The sequence below is a fragment of the Sesamum indicum genome, linkage group LG3 (genome assembly GCF_026168435.1).
Source record: "Sesamum indicum cultivar Baizhima isolate 11 linkage group LG3, ASM2616843v1, whole genome shotgun sequence".
In the NCBI taxonomy this organism is placed as follows: domain Eukaryota; kingdom Viridiplantae; phylum Streptophyta; class Magnoliopsida; order Lamiales; family Pedaliaceae; genus Sesamum; species Sesamum indicum.
In genome coordinates, this window is record NC_142659.1 from 16849622 (window position 1) to 16876354 (window position 26733).

The window sequence follows — 26733 nt, forward strand, 5'->3', positions numbered from 1 at the left end:
AAAACTAACTCAAAGATCAAAATGTTTGATTGAGTGCCTCAACCTTAATCTTATAGACAAGATTTCTTGATCGGCGAAAATCAAATCAACGTGTAGTCATATTTTTGTTGTTGGTGTAAGAAAATGTAATATGTACCCAAATTATGGTGGCTACTATGGCCCATTTTGAAAAGGCCCAGAATGTCCTTTTGGACAAAACTCAAAGCCTAGCCCGCAAATCTCGTTATGTGGTCAGTAAAGTGGACGTGCTTCGGAGCAGCAGAGTTACCTTGTAGCATTTCCCGCTCTGCCAGTTGTTGTAGTTGCCATATTACTGACGAGAAATCACTTTTGCGGCGGAATTGCACCTAATACTCTGTGTGCTTCTGGTTCCAGTTGTCATCCAAATGGCTCTTCGGTTCGGTCCTTGCTTCGTGATGTGCCTTCTCCTCTGCGTTCTTATTTTTCCTCTCCGGTAATATGTGCTGTTTTCTATGTAGTAGAAGTAATTAATGTATTCATAATTGTTGTTTGTAGCCCTGAAGAGATGTTTCTGATTTTTGAAGCAATGATCTATCTGATAGCTTTAGTTGGACTTGGGACTCCGTTTTGTTAGATTGTTGGTATTATTAGTTGGATTGCTTAATTTTTCTGTTACTTAGCTTTTGCAAAGTGATCGTAGTTCCCGTTGTTATGAATTAATTGAAGGTTGGAAATGTTAAGCTACACCTGGATCTTTGGCTGAACAAGTGAAAAGGAAAAGCATAAATCGGGGAAGATATACCCATGATTTTTGGTAATATAAGCCTAAATAGTCTAGTTAGTCCTTTAAGTTTGCGGTTAGAATCAATTTAGTCCATCAAGTAATTTCTTGATGTTAGCATCCTTAAACTTTACGAGGCCGGAAAAATGGTCATGTGACCAATGCATCTCTCTGGGGCAATTTTGTCATTTTAACAATTAAATTTAAACACGACTAGGCCGTGTTTGAGACACGGGGGTGTTTCCCAGACATGCACGTTCAATATTCAAAACGAGAGTTACCCGGCCTGGCCGTGTTGCACAATATGGCTGCATTCTTCATTGTAAAACTTCAATGCGTGAACGGACAAGAACATGCTCAAGCCATGTTCCACCTTTAAGGCTGTGTTTTCATCATAAAGTCACAACCAGAATCCTTCTTCTGTCGGGATTTTACTTTACAAACTTTCCAGATAGGATTAAGACATTTTTGAGGGGAAGGAAAAAATTATTTTAGTTGAAATACGTTCATTTCAGCACATCATTTACTAAAGTAGTTAGTTCGCATACAACATGTAATTAGTACACATTTGTATTTTTAGCCTTTCTAGCCGTCTCATAATCTCATTACATTTTCCACGCCACAAAAACAAGTACACAAGCCATTTTTCTCAATTTATCCAAATTTTAATTTTTAACTTTATCTTAATATGTTGTTGGCTACTAAAGAAATAACTCTTAAATAAGGGCCAATATTTAGCATTTTTGACCAGAAGCTATAATACTTTTCCCACCTAAAAAAATGACTAATTTGACAATTTACAAATTTAAGGGACCAAAGTGAGAAAAACAAACGTAAATTGACCATTTTATCATCCAAATAGTCAAATCTGCCCACATTTTTTGCAGGAAAATGGTCCTAAAGTTTAAGGATGCTAAGCTCGAGAAATAAACTTGAAGGAGTAAAGTGATTTTAAACACAAACTTGAGGGACTAACTATACCATTTACCCATGATATAACTATATGTCATGGAAAGAGCAGTGGAATAAACAGATAGTTTAACTAATTACATGTGCACCAGTTTTTCCGTCACATTTTTCAAGAAAACATTAAAGTAACATTCACTAAAAGTTTTCCCTTCACATGTTTCTGTGTCACTTTGCCTCTTGGAATTCCTGTTGAGATTTTGGTTGAAACTCTCTGGGGCTGGCATAAGGCTTAGACTAGACATGGTTGCATTTGGTTAGAGGTCTTGGCAGTATATTTTATTACTGCATGCATCTCTGCCTCTTTGGAGAATGCAGATGCAGCTGCCATTGCTAAGCTGGAAGCATTGCAGCCAGTCTCAGTTGGAGAAGATGATGAGCTGGAAGCTCGTTTTTTGTTTTTGTTGTTGCCTTTCTTTTTCTTTTTTTTTATGTATATAACTCGCATTTTCCTTGTACACTTTTATTAGTGAATAGGCGTCTATTTATGCTGAGTTGTACACCAGCTGGACCAATCACGTGAGGCGGTTGAGTTAGTTATTTGGCAAAATATATTTAAAATTGGAAGCGGCCTTCTCATTTATTCAAGTGAAATACAATTTTCCAGATATCTTTCGATTCTCCCTGCCATGGCTAGTTTGATCTCAAGCTCAGTTTCTATAAGTTTTCAGTTTCTTCAAGTTTCCATCAGTTAAATGATTAATACCTGCATCTTTTCCTATAATCTTTACTGCACGGACTGTAGATCTTCAGCTAATGTGGATACAATAAAAGAGAAGACCCTGGCAATTATTAAACCAGATGGAGTCAATGGTAACTACGTTGATGTGATAAAGAAAACTATTTTGGGTTCTAGCTTCAGCATAACACAGGAGATGCAGCTTCAGTTAAATGTGAATACAGTGAAAAGTTTTTATGCTGAGCATGCTTCGAAGAGCTTTTTCTCAGGCCTTGTTCAGTACATGACAAGGTATGTTTCTCTGTCTTCATCTTGAGTTAAAGCATTATGTTGGTAGAATACCCCTAATCCTAGATACATGACTAATGAAGCTCAGATGAGCTGGTTTGGCTTTCTGGTTAACCAAATAATCAAACAGGGCCTAGATTCATATAATTAAATTTCAGGCATAATATTTTTAAAAACTTATTTGTGTTCCAATTTTTTTATTTGTGCAAGTGGATATGCGAGTCGATCTCACCTCTCTCTCATAAGGTCTCATATTAAGACTTTGTGGTCTCTCATTCTTTCCGTCTGTGTCTGTTTGAGATTGATTCATCCACTGTCATTTCTAACTAGTGGGCCGGTGGTGATAATGGTCTTGGAAAAGGAAAATGCTATAGCTGATTGGCGTGCTTTGATTGGACCCACAGATGCGAACATAGCTAAGGTGACTCATCCAAAAAGGTTTGTTATTGCATAATGGTTTCACATCCTATGTTATAACTTGTTACTATCATGGTTAAGTTTTCTATACTTGTCTTGCCTCCTACTTCTATGATGATGTTTGTTTTAACCTTATCTTCTTTTGAAACCTAGTGTCAGAGCCTTCTGTGGGCTCGACTTGCAAAGAAACTGTGTTCATGGTTCAGATTCGCCACAATCTGCTGCCAGAGAGATATCTTTTTTCTTTGAGAAGTCATCTTCAGGTCAAGTTTCAATCTTGATCTAAATTGTCAAAACATGCACTAATAATATGCCTTGTATAACTTCATGGTAACATCTCTGGAAGACTGCATAATTTCTCAAGTAACTTAGCAGCCTACTAATCTTGTAGCAATGCCTTGAACTTGTAACAAAGTCCATGTATATTCCTCCATCTCTAGTCCCGTAAACATAGGATTAGACAAAGTTAAGAAAATACTTAATTTATCATCTGGCAAAGAACTTAATTGCTTTCAACTTTTTATTCTGGATAGCAACAGTTTCATTTTGCACTTTGTTCCTTTATGGAATATCCAAAGGATTTCTGGAATAACTGAAACCACAAGTGATATCTCACATTGTAGATGAAATCTGGGTAACATCCAACTAATAAAGATTGCATTTGCATCGTTTTTAAATATCAGAACTGTCTATCTATGTGTCTGATAATGCTACATTTATTTTTTTGGCAGCAGCCATTGTTTCACAGCATGATGAATTATAAAGTTGTGGATGCTTAGAAGTGATTCATGCTCTGTCAATACCTTGGCCCACCTGTTATCCATAGAAGCCATCAATTATTGACGACTGCGAAACTTCTTTTGGGAAATTGGATTTGAATGGCATTGATATCCTAGTTAGGTGCTTTATGGAAGGTTTTCCACTCTCACTCTTTCATTCTCTTACTTTCTTATTTGTTAGTTACCTTGTTCTTCTAGGTAGAAATTCCAGAATGTTAAGGTTGCCTACACAAATTGTTAACTTATATGGATGTTCTATAACTTGTATGAATACAATGGATGAACATGATTCATGGGGATGACTGAGAGTTCCATTCTGAAAACATGAATGCTGATTATGTAAATATCTTTTACCCAATATATGCTTGTGAATACTCACAGACGAAATATATGGTATATGTTATATGCAACCCACACAAAAGCGCTACGTTGATCGTTGCTCACTACTTTGACTTGTTTCTTAATGTGAGTTTCATACTGAGCAAGGGAAAAGTATGTCTTTTGAGTTTCAAAGAGATATTTGTGAAATGCGTACCTGAGGATACTAGTATATAGAGAAAGATAGTTACTCCTTTCTGAAATTTCTTGTGATTGCCTTTTGATGATGGTCTCAAGTACAAGATAGCATATCGCCCGATGGAACTTATCCGCCAGAAAATGATAAGAACAAGGGGTGGAGCTCTATTCAGTTAAGTAATATTTGACTGAGTCTCCTATTAAAAAAAAATGAACTTATTTTCTTGTTAAACTGAAAAAAAAACATAGTGTCTGTGTTTCTTATTTTTGTTTTTGTTGCCTAAATATGTCAAGTCTCTTTCTTGGCAAACATGAGTTGCAACTTATTAAATTGTTCAGCCTCGTGTTTTGAATGGAAGGATATATACGAGTTTAGATATATTATCTCAGATGGAAAGTCCCAATTACACCAGAAGTAGGTTTGCTTTCAAAAGTTGCTTGTTGTTAATTTTTAAGAAAGTTAATGAAAATGATAATATAGTGGCGTGTGCACACTTGTAGGTTTGGAGTAGATATTGATAGACATACTGGAGTTGCCATTTGTGCTAGCATTTTTGCTATTGCTGATGCAGAATGGACATGTTCCATGGCAGGTGTTGAGCCAATGGCAGTTTTTTAATGAATCACTTACTATATGTTTGAAAATCTTTGTGGATAGTTTTTCGTCGTGGTTATCCTAAAGCTGTATTCACCCATAAGCTGGCAACTTTTAGTGGTATTATTCACTCCGTCATATGACACATGTACCTTGTGATGATAATGAGATGTGGCCGGAATGCTTATCAGGAGTAAACATGTGATAACCTTGTGTGAAGGAAGAGGTAAACAAAAAAGAGAAAGGTGGAATTAAGGCTAACTGTTTGAAATTGTTTCTACAAATACATCTGTCCTGTTTATGACTGGTCCAGTGGTGTCGAGATAATTCTTGATTTTCTATCCTTTTTAATCTAGAAGCCAAACTTGAATTCCCCTCTATCATGAATTTGTTTATTTTTCAATAAAATATCTGGTACAGAAGGCGAAGAATTGAATATGCCTGCATTCATTGGTAGGATCACTATGTTCAAATTTGTCATTGCAACCCAACTGGTCCAAGCATTATTTTAACCATGCTTTACAATGCCCAGTTTATGTACCACGACATGGAAATCTTGTTAAAGTTAGTCCCCTTATTTCTGATGAAATGAAAGGTGCTATTATAATTGCTTATGCCTGACTTTGATTTGTGAATACTGCAAGCCTTCTGCATTTTATTTGTGAATCTTAGAGAATGAGAAAACTCTTTAATTCCTTAAAAACATTGAGATCTTTCTGCCTGAATTTGAGAAGATAAGACTTGTCATTACAGCTAATTTCAGATTTGGGACCATTCTTGAATCTAATGTGCTTCATGAATCATGTAACTTGTTAATAATGTTGTAATTGAGCTCCTCCCAATCAATCTCTGCATGATATGATTGGGACTAATTTTCGTGCTTTTGTGTTGTCAACTCTGTTATAAATTCTGGGTCAATTTCTGAACGAGTATATCATCACTGAACTGTGCTTCTGATGGCACCACGGTACTGGATTCTTGGATACCAGTATATATATGCACGAAAGATTTAGCATACCAGTTGATATATTTCTATTACATTGTTTATGTAGTATATACTTGAGTCATTTGATGAGTGACAAGGTTCACAACTTTCTAACAGTTACTGTTTGTTTTTGCTGAAGATTTTTATAACAAGAATATATTCAAGATCCAATGAGATTTGGAAAGCAGTCAGAGTGAAGCAGTTGGGGGGTGGTGACTGACCACTTTATGGAAGATAGTAGTCCACGTCTTATACTATCCTTGTTTAATTGAGGCAAAGGTGCAAAACATTCCAGATTTGGCAAGTACTCGATTTCCCTTGCTAAAAGGGATTTCTACACCCTACACTTCCACTACTTATATGGCTTTTTTCCTTCTCTTTGGTCGTAAAAAAAGGGTTGATTTTTCTTGGTTGCAGTGACTTTTTCTTTAGCTTTCTTTCTTTCTCTTTAACTTGTCTCATCTCTTCTCACATGCATCCCGAGGGATATGTGTAATTTCTATACATGAGGAAGCTCAAGGAAACTCCAAAGAAAGATGGTGACGCGTTTAATGACGTCTTACTCCTATTCTTATTTTTATAATTAGTTAAGGGGTTAATTACATTTACATCCCTTCTCAAAATGTAAAATTATATTTATACTCCTTACGAAAATTTTGTTTACATCTTATTTCGTTTTGTTAGAATTTGGACGAAAAATTCTGATATTAGAAAAAAAAAGTTACATAAATTTTTAATTTTTACCTCCCATTTAACTTCTTGATGTGATAATTTTGTACTTATTGAAGAAAAATTGTAATAATGTTAACCTTTATTTATATATATATAATGTTTATTTTCTTATACGTACAAAAACTTACATGAAAATATTAAATGATGAGCAAAATAGAAATTTATGTAGTTTTTTTTTGTTGATGTCGGTACTTTCATTCAATTCTAAAAACAAAGGAGGTCAAGTGTAAATAAGAAATTTTTGGAAAGGGTATTAGTATAATTTTGAGACTTTGTTTGGGGGAAAGTTTAATTTTGAATTTTTGAAGGAGTCTCAACTGTAATTAACTTTTTCTATAATTAATTAATGTTGGACCTGGAGTGGGACCACGATAGTGATACCTTGGAATTCTCAAAGAAATAGAGGAAACTATTAGAAGAAGTGAGATCACAATACTGACTTTCTTTATATTGGTGCTTTTTCGGAAATTAAGGACACTTGTCATTTCTGGAAATAGATCCGGGATTGAGAAGGGTTGAAAGTCAACCCGAATCCAATTGTGTTGTGGAGCTATTTGGGACAGATGTCAAACTACCATACGCCACGTTTTGTTATAAGCTTTCAATGAGGATACTTGCACTCAAAAATTAATTTTTCAAATAACGAGAATCTTCATAATTCTATCAAATTTTAAGAGAGTTGGTTATAATTTATCTTTTTTATTTAACTATGCATAATTCAATTGTGCAAATGATATCTTGGATGGATTATCTTGTGTAGAAAGGTACTCACCACCACATTCGGCAATTTGGAAATTAACGGGTTTTTCTAATGTAAAATCTGTTGGTGTGGAAGTCAACTTATAAGCGATATGTGGTTACTGCAGTCCGCGTTGCAATCATATTTCAATTGATCCATGTCTTGGTTTCAGTTCGAAGGAATTAGGAACTATACTTGTAATGTTCACATCAAATGGTCTATTCAACTCATAGAAGTAGAAAAACACAGTTTGATCAATATATAGTTGTGAGTATTTGATTTCAACATAGAACAACTTGTGAATACCAGAAGCCAAAAACGTAGATTCTTTGCACTTAACTGTGGAATGACTAAGAACAACTCTGAAATCTGCTGGACATTCTTTGCAACTCCATAAACTTGCAACTTTTTTGAATTCCCGTGTTTGTGTTTGTGCCTGTGTCTGTGTCTGTGCGAGTTCTGAATTATATCACACATTACGCTACTCATAAAGTCATGCAGTTTCAAATCTTTGGACAGTCATAGATTTTGATCACTTATCTTATAGAATCTTGAAATTCTTGTAGTAAAACCAGAATGTTGATGATTTCAACTTTAGACCATCCCAGCTAAGGAATCCATGATCTTCTTTTTTCTGTTCATATGCTTCCTCTATGTGTTTCCTTTTTTATGAAGATATGATTGCTTTTTGTTTAACCTTTATCAGATATTTTCGATCGCTAATGGTGATTAAGGCCTTTAATCAAACACGTTATTGATATAATCTCGTGTCATCTTAGTGACCTTATGATATATTACTCCTGTTTCGAGATTAACACTAGGCTTGATTACCTCAGGATTAGCACCTTAAACTCTTGGATTAGACAGGTGCCACGAGTGCCCTTTGAGCATTTGGTTGTACTAAACACACCCTTAACACCTCACCCATGTGTGATTTTGTAATAAAAAAAGATTATTAAGTAACTACAAAAACCAATATATGAAGGAGAATGTTCTTTCCCATGGCATGCATGAACAGGTATGTTTGTTTTGAGATATTGAGATTTGATACTAGGTTGAATACAACTTGTAAGAAGAGTTCCAACTGGTGAATTGTCTAATATATTTGGGGACTTGAACCAATAGAAAAGCTGCTCAGCTTGGCCTGCTTTCCATAACATACTAATCTTTATTTATTAGTCCCAAAGCTCAAATCTCATTGGCTTCTAGGATCTGCTTCTTTTGCACCTGACTTTCTCCAACCAAAGAACCTTTAGCCAGCTTTGCTGCCTTCACTATCAGTCTTCTTGATCAATTCTCAACAGTTTTTGCTTGCAAGATGAAGGTGGGAGGCAGTGAAAATTGTGACTTGTTTTTGTTAGTAACTTTTTTTTTACCTCTTTTTCTTGTGTTATTAACGAAAAGTGTTGTTTTTCCAATGTGTTTGGCTGCAGTTCTTCAACTGGATGCAGAGTAAGTTCAATGGAGGACAAGGGGATAAGAGAAGTAATGCAGTTCCCGCTACGAGTGAGTAGTTTTCCATGTTCATCTGTCACGTATTTGCGATGAATTCTATGAGAAAGTTGATAAAAATATGTGTTTTTCTAGATACAAACATATGAATTCGAAGTAAATGCACCGATTCTTGTATTCTGCTGATATTCCACCAGTATAGAGGTCAATTGTATATAGTTACTAATATGGATTGCATTGTGCAGATCATACAAAGAAAGAGCCTCCAAAGGAAGAATTTAGTGACTGGCCTCATGGATTGCTGGCAATTGGTACTTTTGGCAATACAGATCTCAGAGACAGACAAGACGTTCACGTCGAGCAAAACACAGTGAGTGAAGTTCCTCAAGCAGATGAATGTTCGTCTCCGGATTTCTCAGAGTTCACCGCTGAAGAAGTGGGGAAGTTGCAAAAGGAGTTGACGAAACTTTTATCTAGAAAACCAGCTACAAAAGCTGAGGAGCCCATTGCTGATCTACCGTTGGATAGATTCCTCAACTGCCCTTCAAGCTTGGAGGTAGACCGGACTACTTCCAATAGATTCAGCACTTATTCAGACGATAAAGGTGAAGAAGAAATTGATCGGACCATTAGAATTATCCTCGGAAGATGCAAAGATGTTTGTGAGAAGAAGAAGAAGAAAGCCATTGGGAAGAAGTCATTGTCTTTCCTCGTCAAGAAAATGTTCGCTTGCAGAAGCGGCTTTGGACCCACTCCTAGTTTACGAGATACATTTCAAGAATCAAGAATGGAGAAGGTATGCACGATATGTTTACCTAGAACATCCAATCTTGAGAACACTTTAGAAAATCTGATCATTGGAGTCGAAGGAGTCAAATAAATTACTGTCTATAACAAGTTTGTGACGGCTTCTAGTCAACATCTTGCACAATAACGACTTTTCTATCACCACTTACAGCTTATGAGGACAATGCTCACCAAGAAGATATACTCTGAGAGCTCTTCCAGATCTCCATCGTCAAAGAAATATATAGAGGACTGCAGGTCTGCATCAACAGCAGAAAGAGAAGAAGAAGCGCAAGATAAAAATCAAGACGGCTCTAAATGGGTCAAGACTGATTCTGAATGTGAGTGTTCCATCTTTTCCCATGTTAAAGCATAATGTGAAGTTCAAATATACTTTTAACAATAGTACTAACAATCCTTATAATTTCTTGGTTTGCAGATATTGTTCTGGAGATATAATTAGACACTGCTCCAGTTTCACATATCAAGGTTATATTTGTTCTTCCCCCATCTTGAGTTGAAGAAAATAAGAAAGGAGGGTTGAGAAGATACTTGGGATCATGGCCAAATGTGAATCTTCTGAAAAAAGTTAGCAATAAAATCCAATGCAGGCTGGCTCATGAAGTGACCATTTCATTTTGCAACTCAATAGCTTTATAGTTGATTGAAAGACAACTTTCTGTCTCTCCTTTTTTCATGGTTGTTTCCTTCATGGATGCAAGCACCATGTTATGTAATATTCCCCAATTGATTTTTCTCTACTTACTTGTGCTTCTTTAGACATTTTCTTCAGTTGTAAGTGATTGCAATACATTTTTCTACATTACTTAACTTATTCAAGCTAGTTTAACAATCTCATTGTATTTCCTTTACAACTCATAGTTAATAAAGCCAACCCCCCCCAAAAAAAAAAAAACAAAAAAAAGTGCACCACCAAGAAAATTGCATAAAGAACAATCTGGTTGAGATTCTAATGAGTCTGTTTAAGGTTATGTATTTGCATTTAAAGTTATGAGTTCGAGTTCTACTAAAAGTGTGGTTAATTTATCTCATTTTATGTGAATATTATTAACTTAGGGGGCTTGATTGAGAAACAAAATAATTTAAGGGCCAAACTAAAACTTCTCAAAAGATGAGAGTCTAAATTGGGGGAAAAAAGGAAACAAGAATGTTGGAAGCTCCTTGGGAAGGAAAAGAGGTAATACAAGGAGAAAAACCCAATTACCACTTTCATAATAAGCTTTTTATGCGTTAATATTATGTGCCTCCTCCCCCGGATTTGGGGATAGGCCCTTGCCCATGAGAAATTAGGGTTTTCCCAGATCAGATCTTCAGAAGTAAGTCAACATAAGCTCCCCTCACTTTCAAACCTCGATTTTTTCCCGTTTTCTTGAAATAGAGTTTAGCAGATTTATCAAAGTTCAGACTTTTTTGCGCTTTTGGGGTGGGGAAATAGAACGCGCAAATCTGAGCTGCCAATGCGATTGTTTCATCGAAATTGCTCGATTTTTCGGTGGGTTTTTGGGTAGTACAGGAAAAGTTTAAGTCTTGTTTTGAGCTCGTCAATGTCGTGGGCAGGCCTGGAAGATGTTTACCTCTCGACTTCTCTTGCTAGCTATCTTGATAGTAAGTTTTGTTGTTTGTTGTACTAGTTATATAATATTTCCAGCTTTTGTTGTTATTTAAAATTTTAAGTCCGAAATATTATGTGCTTCTGGGGCAAATTTGAATCGAATCCATTGTATTGATTCTTTTTTTTTTATATATAGAGTGTTCGAACTGTGCCATTGGCTCTTTCGAAATCTGGATTAATGATGTCTAAATTTGAATTTCTTTGTTTTCTCTTGTGCTTTTGATAATGGTAGATGGGAATACTTAAATTGACTGTTTTTGTATTGTCTTTGTGGTGTTGAATGATCTTTACAAGAAAATATGCCATTCGGTTCGGTTCGGTTCTTTATCATGCTCATCTGTGAAATCATGTTGACAAAGGGATGCAACCTAATGTATAGTAGATTAAGATCAGTTGGTGCATGGTTTAGAGAGGGTGGCTGTTTTCTATATGGCTATAATTGCTAATGTATGTTAAAGGAGTTCTATGCATAAGAATGAACGATATAGTTATGATTGTGCACATGCATTATCTTTTGTGTTATAGTGAAATATTATGCTTATCAATGTTGATAGTTAGCAATATTGGGATTATATATTTTTTGTTTCCTACTGGCACTTCTTCTTTTTCACTACTAATTTTTGCCATAAAGCTCCATGTCATGCATGATAATTTTATATATTGGTGCTGAAGAATGCTTTGTATGAGTTTTGACACTCTGTTGTATACAATTGCTTAACTTCGAAGCCTTTATGATTTGGCTGACTGAGCAAATTCATAGTTTTGAGAGGTTCAAGGTCTCTTTTCTTTCTTTATCTTTATTCGTGAGCCCTTTTTGTTTTTTATTTCGACTATGTCTTGCATTTCGAATTGGATTAAGTGTTTTTTCACAGGAAAGCTTCTTGTATTACTTCGGGATGGCCGAAAACTGTTAGGGACTCTTCGTTCGTTTGATCAATTTGGTAGGACTTTGAACTTATTAAATACTCAGCCTGCTAGTATGCTGAAGTAGCTAACAGAAGTTGATGTCTTATTTGTAGCTAATGCTGTTCTGGAAGGTGCATGTGAGCGTGTTATTGTTGGTGAACTTTATTGTGACATCCCACTGGGTCTGTATGTAATCCGTGGGGAAAATGTTGTCTTAATTGGGGAACTGGTATGCGCCATTTTATTTGCAGAAATTACTTTCATAAGTTTTCATTGCCTTTCTCGCCTTACATAGATGTTATCTGATTGGTTAGGACTCGGACAAAGAGGAGCTTCCTCCTCACATGACCCGTGTCTCAACTGCAGATATAAGAAAGGTAGGCTCTACTCATGACATTGCTGTAACTATTCACGTTTATCTCACTCCCTTTCTCAGGACAGAATACGATGAAAAAGCATTACTGAGTAACTTAAAAACTTTGCGCAGCTTCTTGTCTTAAAGGATCCACAGTGGTTTTCTGGCTTGCTTTGTTTATTACTGCTTGATTTCAAAGTTCTCATGGTTAAAAACCCATCTCCCTCCCCCAAATACCTTATAAAGTTACTTATGCGTTAAAATGCATTTCCTCTATGTGCAGGCACAGAAAGCCGATAGGGAAGCTTCGGAACTGAAGGGCACCATGAAAAGGAGGATGGATTTCCTTGATATGGATTAATGTAACTACTAGTCTGTGAGATCCCAGTTCGCCATTTTGGTTCAAGGCCATGCAATGACGTCTGCAAATATTATAGCAGATGCTGCGTGCTGGAAATACTATGTTACTCTACCGGAGGGTCATTTATTATTGCTTTCTTACCGAAATTCACAATTTAGACAAGCAAGATTGAGAAACTGATGATTAGTTTTCATTTTAGACTTTTTAAGTATGATTTGTGCTATCTTTAACTTACTGATGCCCTACAAATTTGGATTAGATGGTGAAAGGTTAAGTATCTGAGATCTTCCATAGTGTTTTGTTTCAGGAAGACTGTCAGAATTTGGCTCATTTGTATAGTCAAGTAGGGTGGGTTGTTGGCATTATGTTCTTTGTAGTCCAATATAATTCTTGAATGTCATTTGCATGAAACTGTAAAATTTTCTGCCTGAATTTGAAATAGAAAATTCTGAATACTCTACTCTTATATTTGGAATACTGTTGGACACTTTTCAAAATGTTGAACACGGTTCAACAGTCACTTACAATAGAAAGACGGGGAAAAAACATTCACCTCATTTGACAAAAATATTTTCTAATATAATATTTACATTAATCTAATCCATTTTCACCTTGACTAGGATTTGAGACTGACTTTGAGATTTTAACAACTTTTGTTGTGAGAATGAGTTATGAAAAAAGTTGTAAATTAAATGTTTGAAAATAAAAGTTAGAACTGGAAAAATAAAAGTAAAGAAAGTTTGAGTATAAAAAAAGAGCAGCTAAATATTTATAAGTTTTACCAATAAACTGCATAAGTTGGTATAATGTTGTTTATAAACTTTTAAATGGATAATTACATTTATATTATGTGATTCACTATTTATTTATACAAATCACTTCTATCTTTTGGGTAGTTACAGAAACCATCAATTGTAGTAGAAGAAAAAGGATAATTTGTGTAATCTTGTTGACATTCTCTAGAAGGGTATGTGTACTTTTTAAAAAATATGAATAATTTGTATAAATAATATTTATATTTTTAATAAGTGGATATGTAATTTTTAAAGATCATAAATGAGGAAGTATAGATATAATTATCCTACTATTAAATTAATTTAATCCATTACTCGTTTAAAATAAGTACTTGCAAACGCCACCTTAAAGTGTTTTTTTGTTAATTGATCGAAAATGTAATATTGTAATTAATTATTTCATTTGAAAAAAATATATAATACAAACAATTAATTATGTTAGATCACTAATAAATCATATATCCAACTTGATTTTTCATAATAAAATATTTAGGTAGCATATTGAATTGTTTGAGTAGAGGGGACATGGCATCACGTAATGAAGATGAGGATTGGGATGTGCGTTGGGGATTCGTTTGCAGATTGCAGGTTCGAAGTGTGTGCTCGTAGCAGCATATGATTCCTCCCAGTTCGAGTCAATTAAATAAGTTTAACCGTAGTTAGGAGGCGCGTGTGCTGTGTAAGTCCTTTCGCCGCCTTCTCCATTTCTCTCTCGATCCGCGCACGGTTTCAGCTCAACTTCCACACCGCAGCAATGCTACGCGTGAGCTCCTTGATTACCATTCTACCCCTGGAGGCGGCGCTGCTCTTGTGCATTGAGGCGTTGGTGCATGAGTACGGTGGAGAGAAATTCGTAGCCAAAGGCAATGCGTTCGTCGTCCACGGAGGAAGTGAAGGAATGTACTCTTCCGCGCCTGCGCTCAACGAGTCCTCGCCTCGAGATTCTTTTATTCGGTGATTTTTCGTTTTCTCTCCGCTTCGATTTTGTTGACATTGATTTTCTGGTCAATTCAGTTCTGCTTTTCGGTTTCATTATGGTTTTAGCTTGAATCTAGTAAATCGGTGTGCTCTATGGATATCTCCGTTGAAAGACTTGGAAGCTGGTGTTTATAGCCGTGATTAAGTGCGAGATCGTGCACATTATAACTGTTTACTTGTGAATGCAAATGATTCCTATTAGTTTGAGTGTCGAAGGTTTTCTAGTTATTGAACTAAAGTCGAACGGATTCATTGAATAGCCTGAGGGAGGAATCGGCGCATTTTGCATTACAGTAATGCGAAGTTTACGGACGTCTGCTAAAATTGTGTTGCAGTTGAAAGTTTGACTGAAAAACTCTTCGATGGTTCAAGTAGACCCTGAGATTCGTTATACTTCGTAGAAATGCATTTGGATTAAAGCCTTTGCTTCAGAGTTAATCAATTGGTACCGATACATGTGAACTTCACTGTTGACTTGCAATTTTAGCTAACATTTGCATGTACTTCTTGGTCTGACTGCTGCTAATGCAAGCCTCTGAGGTTGACAGCCAATCTTATGAAATATGATTGTACAGAGGTGCCCTTACTTTTATCTTCAAATAATAGTAAACCTCATTGCAATTGCTTCTGATTAAGAACAATGAAACTATTGAAAATCTTGTAAGATTAATAGGTTTGTTTTTTGGTATCTTTAGCTGGACAAAACCAAGTATTCTTAATAGACAAACAGCTTTTTCTTCTTTCAGGAGGGAAGGATCCTTTCTTCTTCTTTAAATTTAGGATGATTTATTGTTTCTGATACATGTTTCCCAAGGAGTCTTGTTCTTTAAGTTATGTTGCTTTGCTCTGAGCCGTATCTGATGTTTTTTACTCAAAACCAGATTTGAAAACGTTATATCCCGGAGGCCGCCGGAGCTTTCTAATTTCAGCTCAGGATCAATTCATGCAGTCTTATTTGAGGCTGATGACAGAGGAACAGTAGGAGGCTCTACCTATGGGTGTCAAAGAGCTGTGTTCGGTAATGCAGATCTTGCAAAACTTGGAGTCTGCAAGCAAGGTCAAATCATTCACCGCCTATCAACTAACAATCCAGGTTGGTCTCAAGTGTTTGGTGCCTCAGTCAACATTGATATGACAGAGACTATTCTGCATCCAAGATCAATACAAATTACAAAAACTGGATAAACTGTGTTTCATTCACTGTGATCCACAACTTAAAGATATTGTTGTTGATGTAAAGGCTGTGTGGAAGAATCCAACTGGTTAACTACCTGGTAGAATGGCACCACTTATGAAGTTATAGGGTTTGTGGTGCATTCGTGATGCTTGGAGTCTTCTGGTTTTCACAGTATGCAAGATTCTGGAGAGAAGTTCTTCATTGCAGAACTCTATTACATTTGTGATAACATTGGGAATGTTTGAGATGGCCTTTTGGTATTATGATTATGCTGAGTTCAATGAACTGGAACCAGACCAACTGGGATCACTGTCTGGGCAGTTACTTTTGGAACTGTGAAGCGTGCTGTATAACGATTGATCATCCTGATTGTTTCTATGGGTTATGGTGTATTTAGACCTACCTTAGGTGGTCTTACATCAAAGGTTCTTCTACTTGGAGGAACTTTCTTTGTTGCATCCGAAGTGCTCGAACTGATTGAAAATGTTGGTGCCGTGAGTGATATCTCTGGAAAAACTAGACTGTTCTATGTCCTTCCTGTGGCGATCTTGGATGCTTTCTTCATCCTTTGGATATTTACCTCCCTCTCTTCAACATTAAACAAGCTTGGGGTACTTGGTTCTCATTATGGGTTTCCTGTGTCACGAGTACATCTTTGAAAGCTTATCAATTTTGGTGTGTCCTTGTATAAAGCTGACAACCAATTCAAAACCTACTTTGCAGTATATTTTCTCAACTTTTGGGTTGGATAGTAGAAACAAGATCAATAATGTCTTATAAGAACAGCATTTCACCTGTTGTATTGACTGATTTTGCATCAAGTGAAATTTAAGAGAAATAACTCTATTCATCAAACCAGCAAATAAGAGTATTTGTTACAATTCTATTACATTCCATGGCCATACAATATATATTCTTATCCTAGTTACATTGTGGACTTGGAGTCAGGTTCTTGACATGCATTTCCTCTATCTTAGCTCTGGTTTACAAATGACAATCTTTAACGTTACATGTTTCAGCTTTTGGAGCATTAGTTTGCTAATTAATGTTGACTCGAGTGAAATGCCCTCTTCATATTCTTCTTTTGATGTGCCAGGCAAGGAGGATGACTGCCAAATTAGATATTTACAGGAAGTTCACAAGTGCGTTAGTTGTTGCAGTTATACTGGCAGTTGGCTGGATTTGCTATGAGGTACATTGGAATATGTTTTACATGAGGCCATCCTCTTATCATATTTTTCAGCAATTTCCTCTTTCTGGAGATAACATGTGAACGTCAAATTTGTTACAAGAAGCGTACAAAACTTAGATAGTTAACAATCTTCACACTTCAAGAAAGTCGCAAACCATACATGTTATATGCTGAATTGGCTTATATTGCCAAAAGCTGCGGTGAGACAGTTGTATACTTAAAAATTCTCCACATTGTGCTTGATTGTCAGGTCATAGTCGATGCTAAAATGAGTTTAAGAAAGATTAGAAAAGAGTGAACAGAAAAATAATAGTTCTCTTTTATTTGGAGCTGTATGCATTTCTTCACCGGCATTTATGCAATGAGCAATGGCAGAATGCATGGATCAGTCCTGCCTTCTGGCAAGTATTGTCTTTCTTACTCTTGTGCTTCATCTGCGCGCTTCGGGCGCCATCATGGAATTCAACACGTTAAACATTTTGTTCTCATTTCTGGTATGCAAGAATTTACGGGGCAGCCGATGACTGCACTTGAACCGGCATTTATGCAATTTGTTTTTTATTTTTCCGCCAATTTGTTGATTGTATGATACTTGTAATCAAATTTTTACATTGTACCCTGGAACTGCTCCACAGGTATGCTTACTCTTCTGAAGATGCCGATGAAGAATTTGACAGGGATGAGACTCTGCAACTCATAAGACCATCCCCTCTTGCCTCAAAGGATGTAAGGCTTCCTGAACTCAGATCAGCCCAGAGCGACAACGGTTTACCCATGGTAAATCTTAAAGAAGAGAAGACTGCATAAAAGAAACATGACTGTCTGTAGCTCTAATTCACCGAAGCACGTCTGGCCATGGCGTGGCTGATTATTAGAGTACTTGTGTTGTTACCAGTATCTTGTTGAAAATATGCAGGTGGAATAGGAAACGGAAAGTTAGAAATACAAAATCTGTTGGATGAGTGGACTTATCTCTCTCTCTCTTTTTTTTTTGGGTTCATTTTTTTTCTTTTGACTCTCCTTTTTCTCTCTCCGTTTTACATATTCAGTGATTCGAGTTTTATTATACCCAATGTGCAGTTGCCAGATAGGAAAAGTTGTTCGTCCAACTCATTGTGCACAAGCGTGTCGATGATTTAGCATTGTGTTGTTTATGTATAATATCATTTACTTCTAGCCCTCGTAGAGGATGGAGTTGTTGTTTCAGGTGATGCTTTTACTCGTTCATTAGTTAATGAGCGATAAGAAGATGATGATGATGATGATGATGAATGCTTCATCATTATCATTTTCCTTTGTACAAAAGTTGGTTATCACGCCCTGGAATTTGAAACAAACTATGAATATGCATTTGATTAATTTTCGACCCATCAACAGGACGGGATCCACTTGTAACAAACCGACTCATTTTGAGCAAGGCCAGATCTAGATCCCCATTCAATAATTAAGGAAAGATCATGTCACCATCAAATTCTGAAAAGTAATCTACATGGTATCTCTGTCTGGTAGGGTAGTATTATCTGCAAATGATTGAAAACATTATCTGCAAATGATTGAAAACTCTCTTAATTACAAAATTCTTATTCAAATAAAGTATGCCAAATCAAGTGTAGTACATTATTATATGACTGGTCACTTTTTTCTAATTATATACTAATAACACGGCAAATTTTTTACGCTTATCATATAATTGGTTATGATTCAACCAAATCCGATTTGAATTAAAAATTTTCATTACAATGGCATACTTTTTACAGAATTAAGCATGTAATACTTTTTCCTGGTATACGCATTATAGTCTCCTGCATCAACCAGACCCAGACCATCACACCAGAAACACAAATGAAATTTCTCCGAAACTATCCAAAAAGCTGACATAGCAAACACTAAACCTTATAATTAATTGCTAAGGAATTTTCCTTGACTTTCTTATTGCCTCATTTCGCTTGAAAAAACAGATGAAGTTAAAAATATCATAATCATCATTTTCAGATTGACTTTTAGAATGAAAGCAGCAGACGTGACTTCCACGGTTTGACAATCCTCACTACAGCCTACAGGGTCGTCCTATCTTCCAAGACTATCAGTTTATGTACCAGAACAAAATATTCTATCCATCAATTCTGTTTTTACTTAAATAAAATAAAATGGAATTTGCGAAAAAAATATGAAAATACAATTGTAACTAAACTATAGAGGACACTCATCAATGGGGAACATGTCGCATCAATAGCGAGATGTACAACACTCACCCATTTAATTTGGTCTGTGGTAGCACCTGATTCAGGGAGCAGTTCCCTAATAGTCCAGATACAAGATCAAAGGGCAAGGTGATCATGCAAGCTGTGTAAAAGAAGCAACATAAATTTGAACTGAACATACGGCCTGGCAACAAGAACATACACAAACTGGAAATTTGAACCTCTACAATAGTTCTAATCAGTTAAGTCTATCAGAGACTGGTCTCTGAACTTATTTATGTAAATCATGTACTTCATCTTGAAACAAATGTCGATCAACTCATACTATGAATTGCAACAATACAGAACCACAGAAAACAGTCAAAAACTAAAGGATAACGCAGTCAAAGCTGGAAATTGCTAAAAGGAACGTATCATAGTCAGCTGCAACTTTTCAGCACAGTCAACAACAGCCTTGAAAAGTCTGGGTTCATGGGAGTCCATTAATCAGCATGTTTGCATCCATATTTTGTTGACTTAGACTAGTCTATTGTTTTGACCAAAGAAAAGTCATCTGACAGGTCAATTTTGGGTATCAGACCATAATAAATACTTCAACTGTACAGTTAGGAAAAGTCTTGAAGTTCAAGACATCTAGCAAATTCAACATTCCGATAGAGCTCAGCAGCATTATTATCAGAATCAGCTCTCTACTCTACAGTGATCTATCTCAGCTTTTATGGGCAGTTAAACATGTCCTTCCACTAATGAACCTTTCACAATCCACCCATTAATTCCTAGTATAGCACCAGGAACTCAGATTTGGAAGTCAAAGAAATCTAATGCTCGGAAATATTAACTCCACGCGAGGTGAATCTTAGGGAACTAAAGTTAATCAACTGAGCAAAAACAATTTGCAAGGGTTGTTAATTTGTAAGCAAAACTTTGCTTTTTAGTCATCCAAGATGTGAGGGGATGCACAAGCTCAACAATTAACCCTTGAAGTTTTTAATTGAATGCCTAATCCCTATCAAGTAAAAGGGAGGTGTTATCCAATTCTTATTAGGACAAAAAAGAAAAAAAGAAATGGCTTCATGCTATGCAACATAATCCTCCTTGAAAAATTTAAGCATCATATCTAAACCTCCAGTGTGTAGTGTTCCATAAATTTCTCTTCCTCAAAAAGGAAAAATTAGCTACAAACAGCAATAAGTTACTGCAAAAGTAGAAAACAATTGAAATATCTGTTTAATAAATAACTTTGAATTTGCAGTCCATGTAGGTTTGCCTTATCTAACTTTAGCTCTCTGTGGAATTCAAATTCTTCAAGGAAGAGAACCACTTGTAAGACTACCAATCATAAAGTTGTTAAATGAGTGCACTCCAAGCATAGAAGAGGTTGTTCTTCTTGCAGCGCGCTTGTCATGCATTTATTTGCAGGAAAATCATTTGTATGAAAACGAAGCTCTAAAGAAATATTAAAAGTTGACCAGAAATAGAATTGGGCTTATATAATGTGCTCAACCCAGATACAGGTAACATCTGATATTATCCTATTTCAGAACTCACTCTAATCCTAAACTAACATGTCCAGAAATATCTATAGTCTCAACCCCAGGCAATATATATAAAACAAGTCAGAACCAATATAGACCAATAACTGAAATTCGAGAAATGCAATGCATTATATAAAGATGAATTAAGAAGGCAGGTATTCCATTAAATTCTTTAGTCTGAGATCAAAGCAATAAATGAATACGTTTTTCATGAAAATATTGAAAATAACCAATGCTTATTCGATATTTTTTTCTCTTCAGATCAAATATCAAAGACAACTGTTTTGCACTCAGTGAAAACCATCAGGTCTTATCTAGATTCTTTCTTTGCTGCCATAATAATTGCGTGTGAAGATATATAAAGTACATGAAGTACAACAATTCCCATATAAACAAATGAAACAAAATCTAAAAGCTGGGAAAGTACAAACAACACATGCTTACAGGGCAGAAGTATTTGGGAAGAGGCACTGGCTGCTATGAACAGGTAGAAATGGCATCTATAGTCACTTGATCACATCCAATATCCTTAGAAGACAATATAGTCATTCTCTTGAAGGAGCAGCTCAGTCTCTGAACAACCGGGACTCATCCCAGAACACTCCACCAAAAATTCAAAGAATGGTGTCCTACATTCTACGTGGCAAAACTCAATTCCACTTCTGTCACTGAGATCTCCTCCTCAAATGCTGTGACACCGGGTATCCCTCAAAGAAATCCAAGACTGCATTCTCAAGGTCCTCAACTGAGTACTTGATGTAATTTTCAGGGTGCCTCCCACTCTCAATATGACTTCTAAACCTTCCAAGAAATGATCTATAAGCAGGAATGAGCTTTTCTGATATGGAAATCCTCAGTTCCTCACGCAGCTGAGTATCAGGTACCAACCAGGTAGCTTGAGTTCTATGGACCTCCTCAAACATAGCATTGAAGGCCTTAAACCTCTCTCTCAGAGCACTTTTTGACACACCAGATGAAAAGCTTCCACTTACATGCAAACCCTCATCTCTCAAGCAATACAATACTCTCACCCAGGTTGCCCGCTGATAATTAGTTGCAGCCAAACGGAATTTTCCTGTTAACTTCCTCAAATAATCATCTCCAATCATTTCCCTCAGCTCAGGTGACCCTTTAATCTTTTGAACAATATAATGAACATTATTCATCATAAACAAATGAGCCAAGGAAGCATCCTTGTAATGCTTAGATTTACCATCCAAATTGAACTGCAAAATCACAATAATCCAGATCAAATGAAGCGCCAATGTTGAAGCCTGACCTTCAAACTCTGAAAAATCCATATCTGGCACAGTCGGATCACTTGAATATCTTGGCCCAGTCGATGGCTTTGACACGATCAATTCAATTAAAGTCTGCTTATAATCCGAAATCAAACTAATATAATTCATCACATATCTAGTCAAAGGATGAATTGTCCCTCCGGGAACTGGAACTTTTGAAGGTTCACGAAGCACTGCATTCTCAAATTCTGATAATATCCCTCTCGCTGCCTCAGCTAACCTAGACAATATCTCAACAGCCTGTACCCTAATCGACTCGCTTGATTTCGACTCGAAAACAGTCTCAATATCAGGCAACAAATCAGACAAAGCATCATGTAAATCCAATATCTTGAATAATTTCTCAGGCGATCGCCTACTAATGCTAATCGCTTCTGCGAAATTAAACAACTGAATAGCAGGACCTTTTATAGTTTCCATAAAACATGCATCATCAGCAGAATTTCCCAAACCTTCGAATATCTGCTCGCACAGCCTCCTTTCGCTCGCGAAGAGCACGCGAACGCATATCTTAGCGGCGCGTATCCAGCGCCGGATCTTCGTCTCCAGCGTCTCCCAGTCTAGCCTCTGAATATCACCAATGCTCAATTTCTCAACATTTAGCTTCTTCAGACTCGCGTCGACAGCAGACTTCCTCACACTGGCGTACACCTGAATACACTCGCGCAAGTATCCCGCAGCAATCATCCGTTCCGCTATGCAGCGAAGGTCGTAGACCGCGTCGCTGGGGATAAGATCTACTTCTCTTATGCTGCTAGTGGACTTGTAACAGCTGCTGGTGGTGCTGCTGTTGCTCTCCTGATGCTCGAACTGTTTGTCAAAGCTTGTATCCTCGATCTCCTCTTTCAACTCAAATTCCTGAGAGGTCAGCTCCGAGTTAGTTGACTCGGTGAGAGACTCGGCCTCGATAGGTGAAGTGTGCAAAAGGAGGATGTTGCGGAACTCATCCTCTAGCCGAGCCATAGCGATCTGGAGAGTGGATGAGGCGGCAGAGGAGGAGGAGGAATCGGATAGCGTGGCAGAGGACATGGATTTCTGTAGCTCGTCCACGGCATCGAGATACCGGTCGATTTCGTGACGGTCACCGGTGAAGATCATTTTCTCCCGAGCGTCCTCGGAAGCAGTGGAGTCCCAGCGTAGTATTATTTTCTCGGCGGCGGTTGACTCCGGCGGTTCCATAGAAGGGTAACAGTGGAAAATAGTTTGCTCCTTTTTCTCTTTGGGTTGGGAAAGGGAGAAGTGAGGATGGTGATGAATATGAATATGATTGATGGAATTGGTGATGAAAGATCAATAGAAAAATGGAGGACTGGACCCGGACCCGGACCCGGACGTAGTACCGGGCTTCAATTCGGGTTCCGGATTTCTCGTGCTGTTTTTGTATACATGTATTCCTGCTGTACTATACAATATTTATTTTTTTAATGCATTAATTCAATTAATATATTAATATAATTAAAATTAATACGCTAATAGAATCGAATTCATAATTTTAAATTTATTCATAAAATTTTAATTTTAATTTTAACCATTAAATTAAGATATTATCCGCTTTGTACTGTATAACTGAATACTAACAGACGATAAAAGCCAATTCAATTTATTTTAAAAATCAATATTATTTATATTTTATTAGCATGATATATATATATATATGCATTTATATTAATAATGAAAAAAAACACCACACTCACCAGAGATAATTAATTATATCGTCATATCAATTTTTTATAAAGTAAAAAATGTCCTTCAATAAAATCACTAATTTATTCAATTTTTTAAATTTTACACTAATTGATAAATTATTTTTCTTTTTTTTTAATATAATGTATCAATTTACGTATTTTACTCCTATTTATAATATATTTTAGAATATAAAATTTTATTTATTATATACACGCATGAATGACATTCCATAATATCTAATTAATGTGGAAAAAAAAGATATTTTTTATTTCACAAATTGCAATATGTGACACTCATACATTATAATTTTTGTTGTATCGATAATGAATTTTTTTTTATTTCTTATTTCAATACAATGTGTGATTAATATATATTATTATTGATTATAATATATTTTAACGCATGAAATTTATTTATTGATAACGTACCACGACGACTAATATAAACAATATTGTATTATTTTATAAATAAAAAAGAATTTAAAATAAAATCTGAATTTTTTATTATAAAATAATATTATATCTCAACTTTTAATTATATAAACTATAAATTAATCTGAGATAGAAAAATATATATATATATGAAGTGAGGTAAGTTTTGGTATTAATCAGCGCTGTTAAAGCCTAAAGGAGTTGAAGAAATAGGGAACTGAATTTGGAAGGAGGGATGTTTGAATTGAGAGTGAAGGGGCGAGAAAGCGGAATGGATACGTCATACTCCGGTGAGGGGGCCCACTGAGGGGATATAATTATTGCTTAAATTTATTTTTTTTATTTATTTTCTTTTAAAATTTGAAAAAAAAATGAAAAATGGGTACATCAGATTACAACTTAAAAAAAATAACAAATTTTCCCACTTTAAATGAATTTTTCATTAAGTTTAACGAAAAAAATTAATGGAAGGACCAAAAGTGCCAAAAAAGTTAAAGTTTGAGAACCAAAATTACAATCTTAAATTGTTTGAAAACCAAAATCGCGTTAATGACTATATTTGATGACAAAAAATGCATCTATCCCTAAAAAAACAATAAACTAAATATACATTTGTTGGACTCGACCACAAATTCTTGAGTAGGAGACCTTAACCTCACCACTCAGATAAGTAACTATTGATAATTATTAATCTATCCAACAAATACAACTTCCGATCAAACTATTTTCATGTGAATTGGTCGTTTAATATGTTATCACAACATAGTTTGTTTTAAGAATTATAATTTCTTTGAAGTAACGATGCCTTAGGCACAATCACTCAATTAAAATCTGGAATGCATCGGTGATAGAAGGGACAAGATGATCGACCCAACTTAAAATCCAACTACGGAGTTTTGGACTTTTTAAAATTCAAAATATACACTTCTGGATTTTTTTGATTAAAATTTACTCTTTTGATTTAAGGGATCACTTACTTCTACGGGATAATTACACTCCATTCCCTTAATAATTAGTGTAATTATACGTAAATTTAATAGTTGGGTAAATTATATTTAATACTCCTGAAGTTTGCTTTCGTCTAACAAATAGGTTCCTTCGTTAGTGAAAATTAACTAAATTTACTGATATTAACAAAACGCCTAAGTGAAAATTGATATTTGACATCAATTGACTTATTACTAACTTATTATAGGTCAAATGATTTTTTTTCTGACTAAATTGTCCTTATAACGGTGATTGTATACCTCCTAACATGTATTAACGTGTGAAGGCATATGAGAGTAATTTGATCATAAAAATATTTATTTGACCTACAATAAATCAATAACAAGTTAATCGAGAGTATATATAATTTTTTATCTGATTTTTTATTAATATCAGTAAATTTAGTAAAATTTAACTAATTGAGGAACTTATTTGTTAGACAGAAGCAAATCTCAATGGTACTAAATTTAATGTTTTAAACTATAAGTAAACTACGTGTAATTATATCAAATTTCAATAAAAGAGAGCTTAAGTATCCTTATTTTTAATTTTGACAATTAATATTGTGTATATATATAAATTAAAAAGTAGTTATTCGAGAAATGAATTTAATGAAGTCAACTAAAGGAGTGAGAAGGAGGCCGACAGTCACGTGCATGATTGCTCGCACGTACACAAAATTATGTGCATAAGATAATACTGTTAATAATTAGACAGCAAAAGATTCTTAATTTTTGTGCTAATTTCATTTTATTAGTGGCTGTAATAAGATATAATAATTTATATATATAAATAAATATGAACACATCTTTGTCTAAGTGTGCTTGGAGAGCCTATGCCTATATATATATATATATATATTTATGTAAGTATCCAAGCCTTTTTTTTCCAACATTAACACTCATAATCCAGCTGTCAATGAGATGTGCTGTATTGAAGTTGAGAGGAGGTGTTGACTCACTTGTTTAATTTAATTTTAATACTGTCAATGAGTTGTAATTATTAAGGATAATTACATTGTCCTTCCATAAAATTTAATGTAATTATACATACATTTTTTTTGTAATTTTAAAATTACATACGACACACCTAACATTTGTTTCAAGTTTAATAAATAAATTTATATGTTAGTCGAAATTCACAAAATTTGCTAATATCATCAAAAGATTAAATGAAAATTCTGTATTTATCTCCTATTATTTTATTACTAATTTATCGTAAGTCAAATATTTTTTCTATTGTCGAACCACCCCTCTACCTTTCACATACGTTAATGCATGTGATAATGTATATTTCCATCCTTAGTTTGGTCAGAAAATAATTTACTCACAATAAATTTGTAAGTCAATCAGGACAAATATAAACTTTTCATTTAATTTTTTTATTGATGTGAACAAAGTACACGAATTTTACAAACAGACGGATCTATTTAATGAATGGAAAGGTGTAAAATGCAATTGCCATAATGGGTAACCAAGAGCCCTGCTGGCCCTTAGCAGTTGATTGGGTTATAAAGGCAC

General features: G+C 35.3%; 5 protein-coding genes across 10 annotated transcripts; 4 read left to right on the plus strand and 1 right to left on the minus strand.

Annotated features, from left to right (window-relative positions):
* Positions 1-112: 112 nt before the first annotated feature.
* On the plus strand, positions 113-6529 carry LOC105157817 (Nucleoside diphosphate kinase family protein). 4 transcript variants are annotated; one of them, XR_847480.3, is made up of 6 exons: positions 113-454; positions 2454-2678; positions 3006-3113; positions 3246-3355; positions 3824-3987; positions 6107-6529. XR_847480.3 is itself a non-coding variant. In XM_011074300.3 (5 exons), exons 1-5 carry the CDS (start codon positions 387-389, stop codon positions 3853-3855), a joined length of 543 nt encoding a protein of 180 aa, XP_011072602.1. In that variant the 5' UTR covers positions 114-386; the 3' UTR covers positions 3856-4260. The 4 variants fall into 4 exon arrangements, 2 of the variants coding, with proteins under 2 accessions (XP_011072602.1, XP_020548011.1); XR_002286716.2 differs by having other exon boundaries at positions 114-454; positions 3824-4006; XM_011074300.3 differs by lacking the exon at positions 6107-6529 and having other exon boundaries at positions 114-454; positions 3824-4260.
* A 1304-nt stretch (positions 6530-7833) lies between these two features.
* On the plus strand, positions 7834-10442 carry LOC105157859 (protein NEGATIVE GRAVITROPIC RESPONSE OF ROOTS). The gene is made up of 5 exons (XM_088879084.1): positions 7834-8762; positions 8872-8944; positions 9136-9686; positions 9849-10017; positions 10116-10442. The coding sequence occupies exons 1-5, from the start codon at positions 8757-8759 to the stop codon at positions 10133-10135; spliced, it is 819 nt and encodes a 272-aa protein (XP_088735210.1). The 5' UTR covers positions 7834-8756; the 3' UTR covers positions 10136-10442.
* A 384-nt stretch (positions 10443-10826) lies between these two features.
* On the plus strand, positions 10827-13342 carry LOC105157818 (sm-like protein LSM1B). 2 transcript variants are annotated; one of them, XM_020692239.2, is made up of 5 exons: positions 10827-11302; positions 12187-12250; positions 12329-12444; positions 12530-12592; positions 12854-13342. In XM_020692239.2, exons 1-5 carry the CDS (start codon positions 11264-11266, stop codon positions 12929-12931), a joined length of 360 nt encoding a protein of 119 aa, XP_020547898.1. In that variant the 5' UTR covers positions 10827-11263; the 3' UTR covers positions 12932-13342. The 2 variants fall into 2 exon arrangements, with proteins under 2 accessions (XP_020547898.1, XP_011072603.1); XM_011074301.3 differs by having other exon boundaries at positions 10835-11302; positions 12182-12250.
* Positions 13343-14260: 918 nt separating this feature from the next.
* On the plus strand, positions 14261-18257 carry LOC105157819 (uncharacterized). The gene is given in 9 exon segments (XM_088878758.1): positions 14261-14679; positions 15585-15884; positions 15886-16014; positions 16016-16077; positions 16080-16160; positions 16163-16491; positions 16977-17072; positions 17403-17566; positions 17708-18257. Coding segments are annotated over 9 exon segments (1533 nt in total). The 5' UTR covers positions 14261-14479; the 3' UTR covers positions 17880-18257.
* Positions 18258-18398: 141 nt separating this feature from the next.
* Positions 18399-23383, minus strand: LOC105157861 (exocyst complex component EXO70A1). Of its 2 annotated transcripts, XM_088878756.1 has the most exons (3): positions 21253-23383; positions 19325-19415; positions 18399-18592 (listed from the first exon to the last, which is right to left on the minus strand). In XM_088878756.1, exon 1 carries the CDS (start codon positions 23286-23288, stop codon positions 21474-21476), a length of 1815 nt encoding a protein of 604 aa, XP_088734882.1. In that variant the 5' UTR covers positions 23289-23383; the 3' UTR covers positions 18399-18592; positions 19325-19415; positions 21253-21473. The 2 variants fall into 2 exon arrangements, with proteins under 2 accessions (XP_088734882.1, XP_088734883.1); XM_088878757.1 differs by lacking the exon at positions 19325-19415.
* Positions 23384-26733: the final 3350 nt, after the last annotated feature.

Coding starts and splice junctions, on each gene's coding strand:
- LOC105157818 (XM_011074301.3), top strand. CDS start 11,242: ATGTCGTGGGCAGGCCTGGAAGATGTTTACCTCTCGACTTCTCTTGCT. Junction 11,303..12,181: donor TCTTGCTAGCTATCTTGATA/GTAAGTTTTGTT, acceptor GTTTTTTCACAG/GAAAGCTTCTTGTATTACTT. Junction 12,593..12,853: donor CAACTGCAGATATAAGAAAG/GTAGGCTCTACT, acceptor CTCTATGTGCAG/GCACAGAAAGCCGATAGGGA.
- LOC105157861 (XM_088878757.1), bottom strand. CDS start 23,288: ATGGAACCGCCGGAGTCAACCGCCGCCGAGAAAATAATACTACGCTGG.
- LOC105157859 (XM_088879084.1), top strand. Junction 9,687..9,848: donor AAGAATCAAGAATGGAGAAG/GTATGCACGATA, acceptor CACCACTTACAG/CTTATGAGGACAATGCTCAC. Junction 10,018..10,115: donor GGTCAAGACTGATTCTGAAT/GTGAGTGTTCCA, acceptor CTTGGTTTGCAG/ATATTGTTCTGGAGATATAA.
- LOC105157817 (XM_011074300.3), top strand. CDS start 387: ATGGCTCTTCGGTTCGGTCCTTGCTTCGTGATGTGCCTTCTCCTCTGC. Junction 2,679..3,005: donor CTTGTTCAGTACATGACAAG/GTATGTTTCTCT, acceptor ATTTCTAACTAG/TGGGCCGGTGGTGATAATGG. Junction 3,114..3,245: donor AAGGTGACTCATCCAAAAAG/GTTTGTTATTGC, acceptor TTTGAAACCTAG/TGTCAGAGCCTTCTGTGGGC.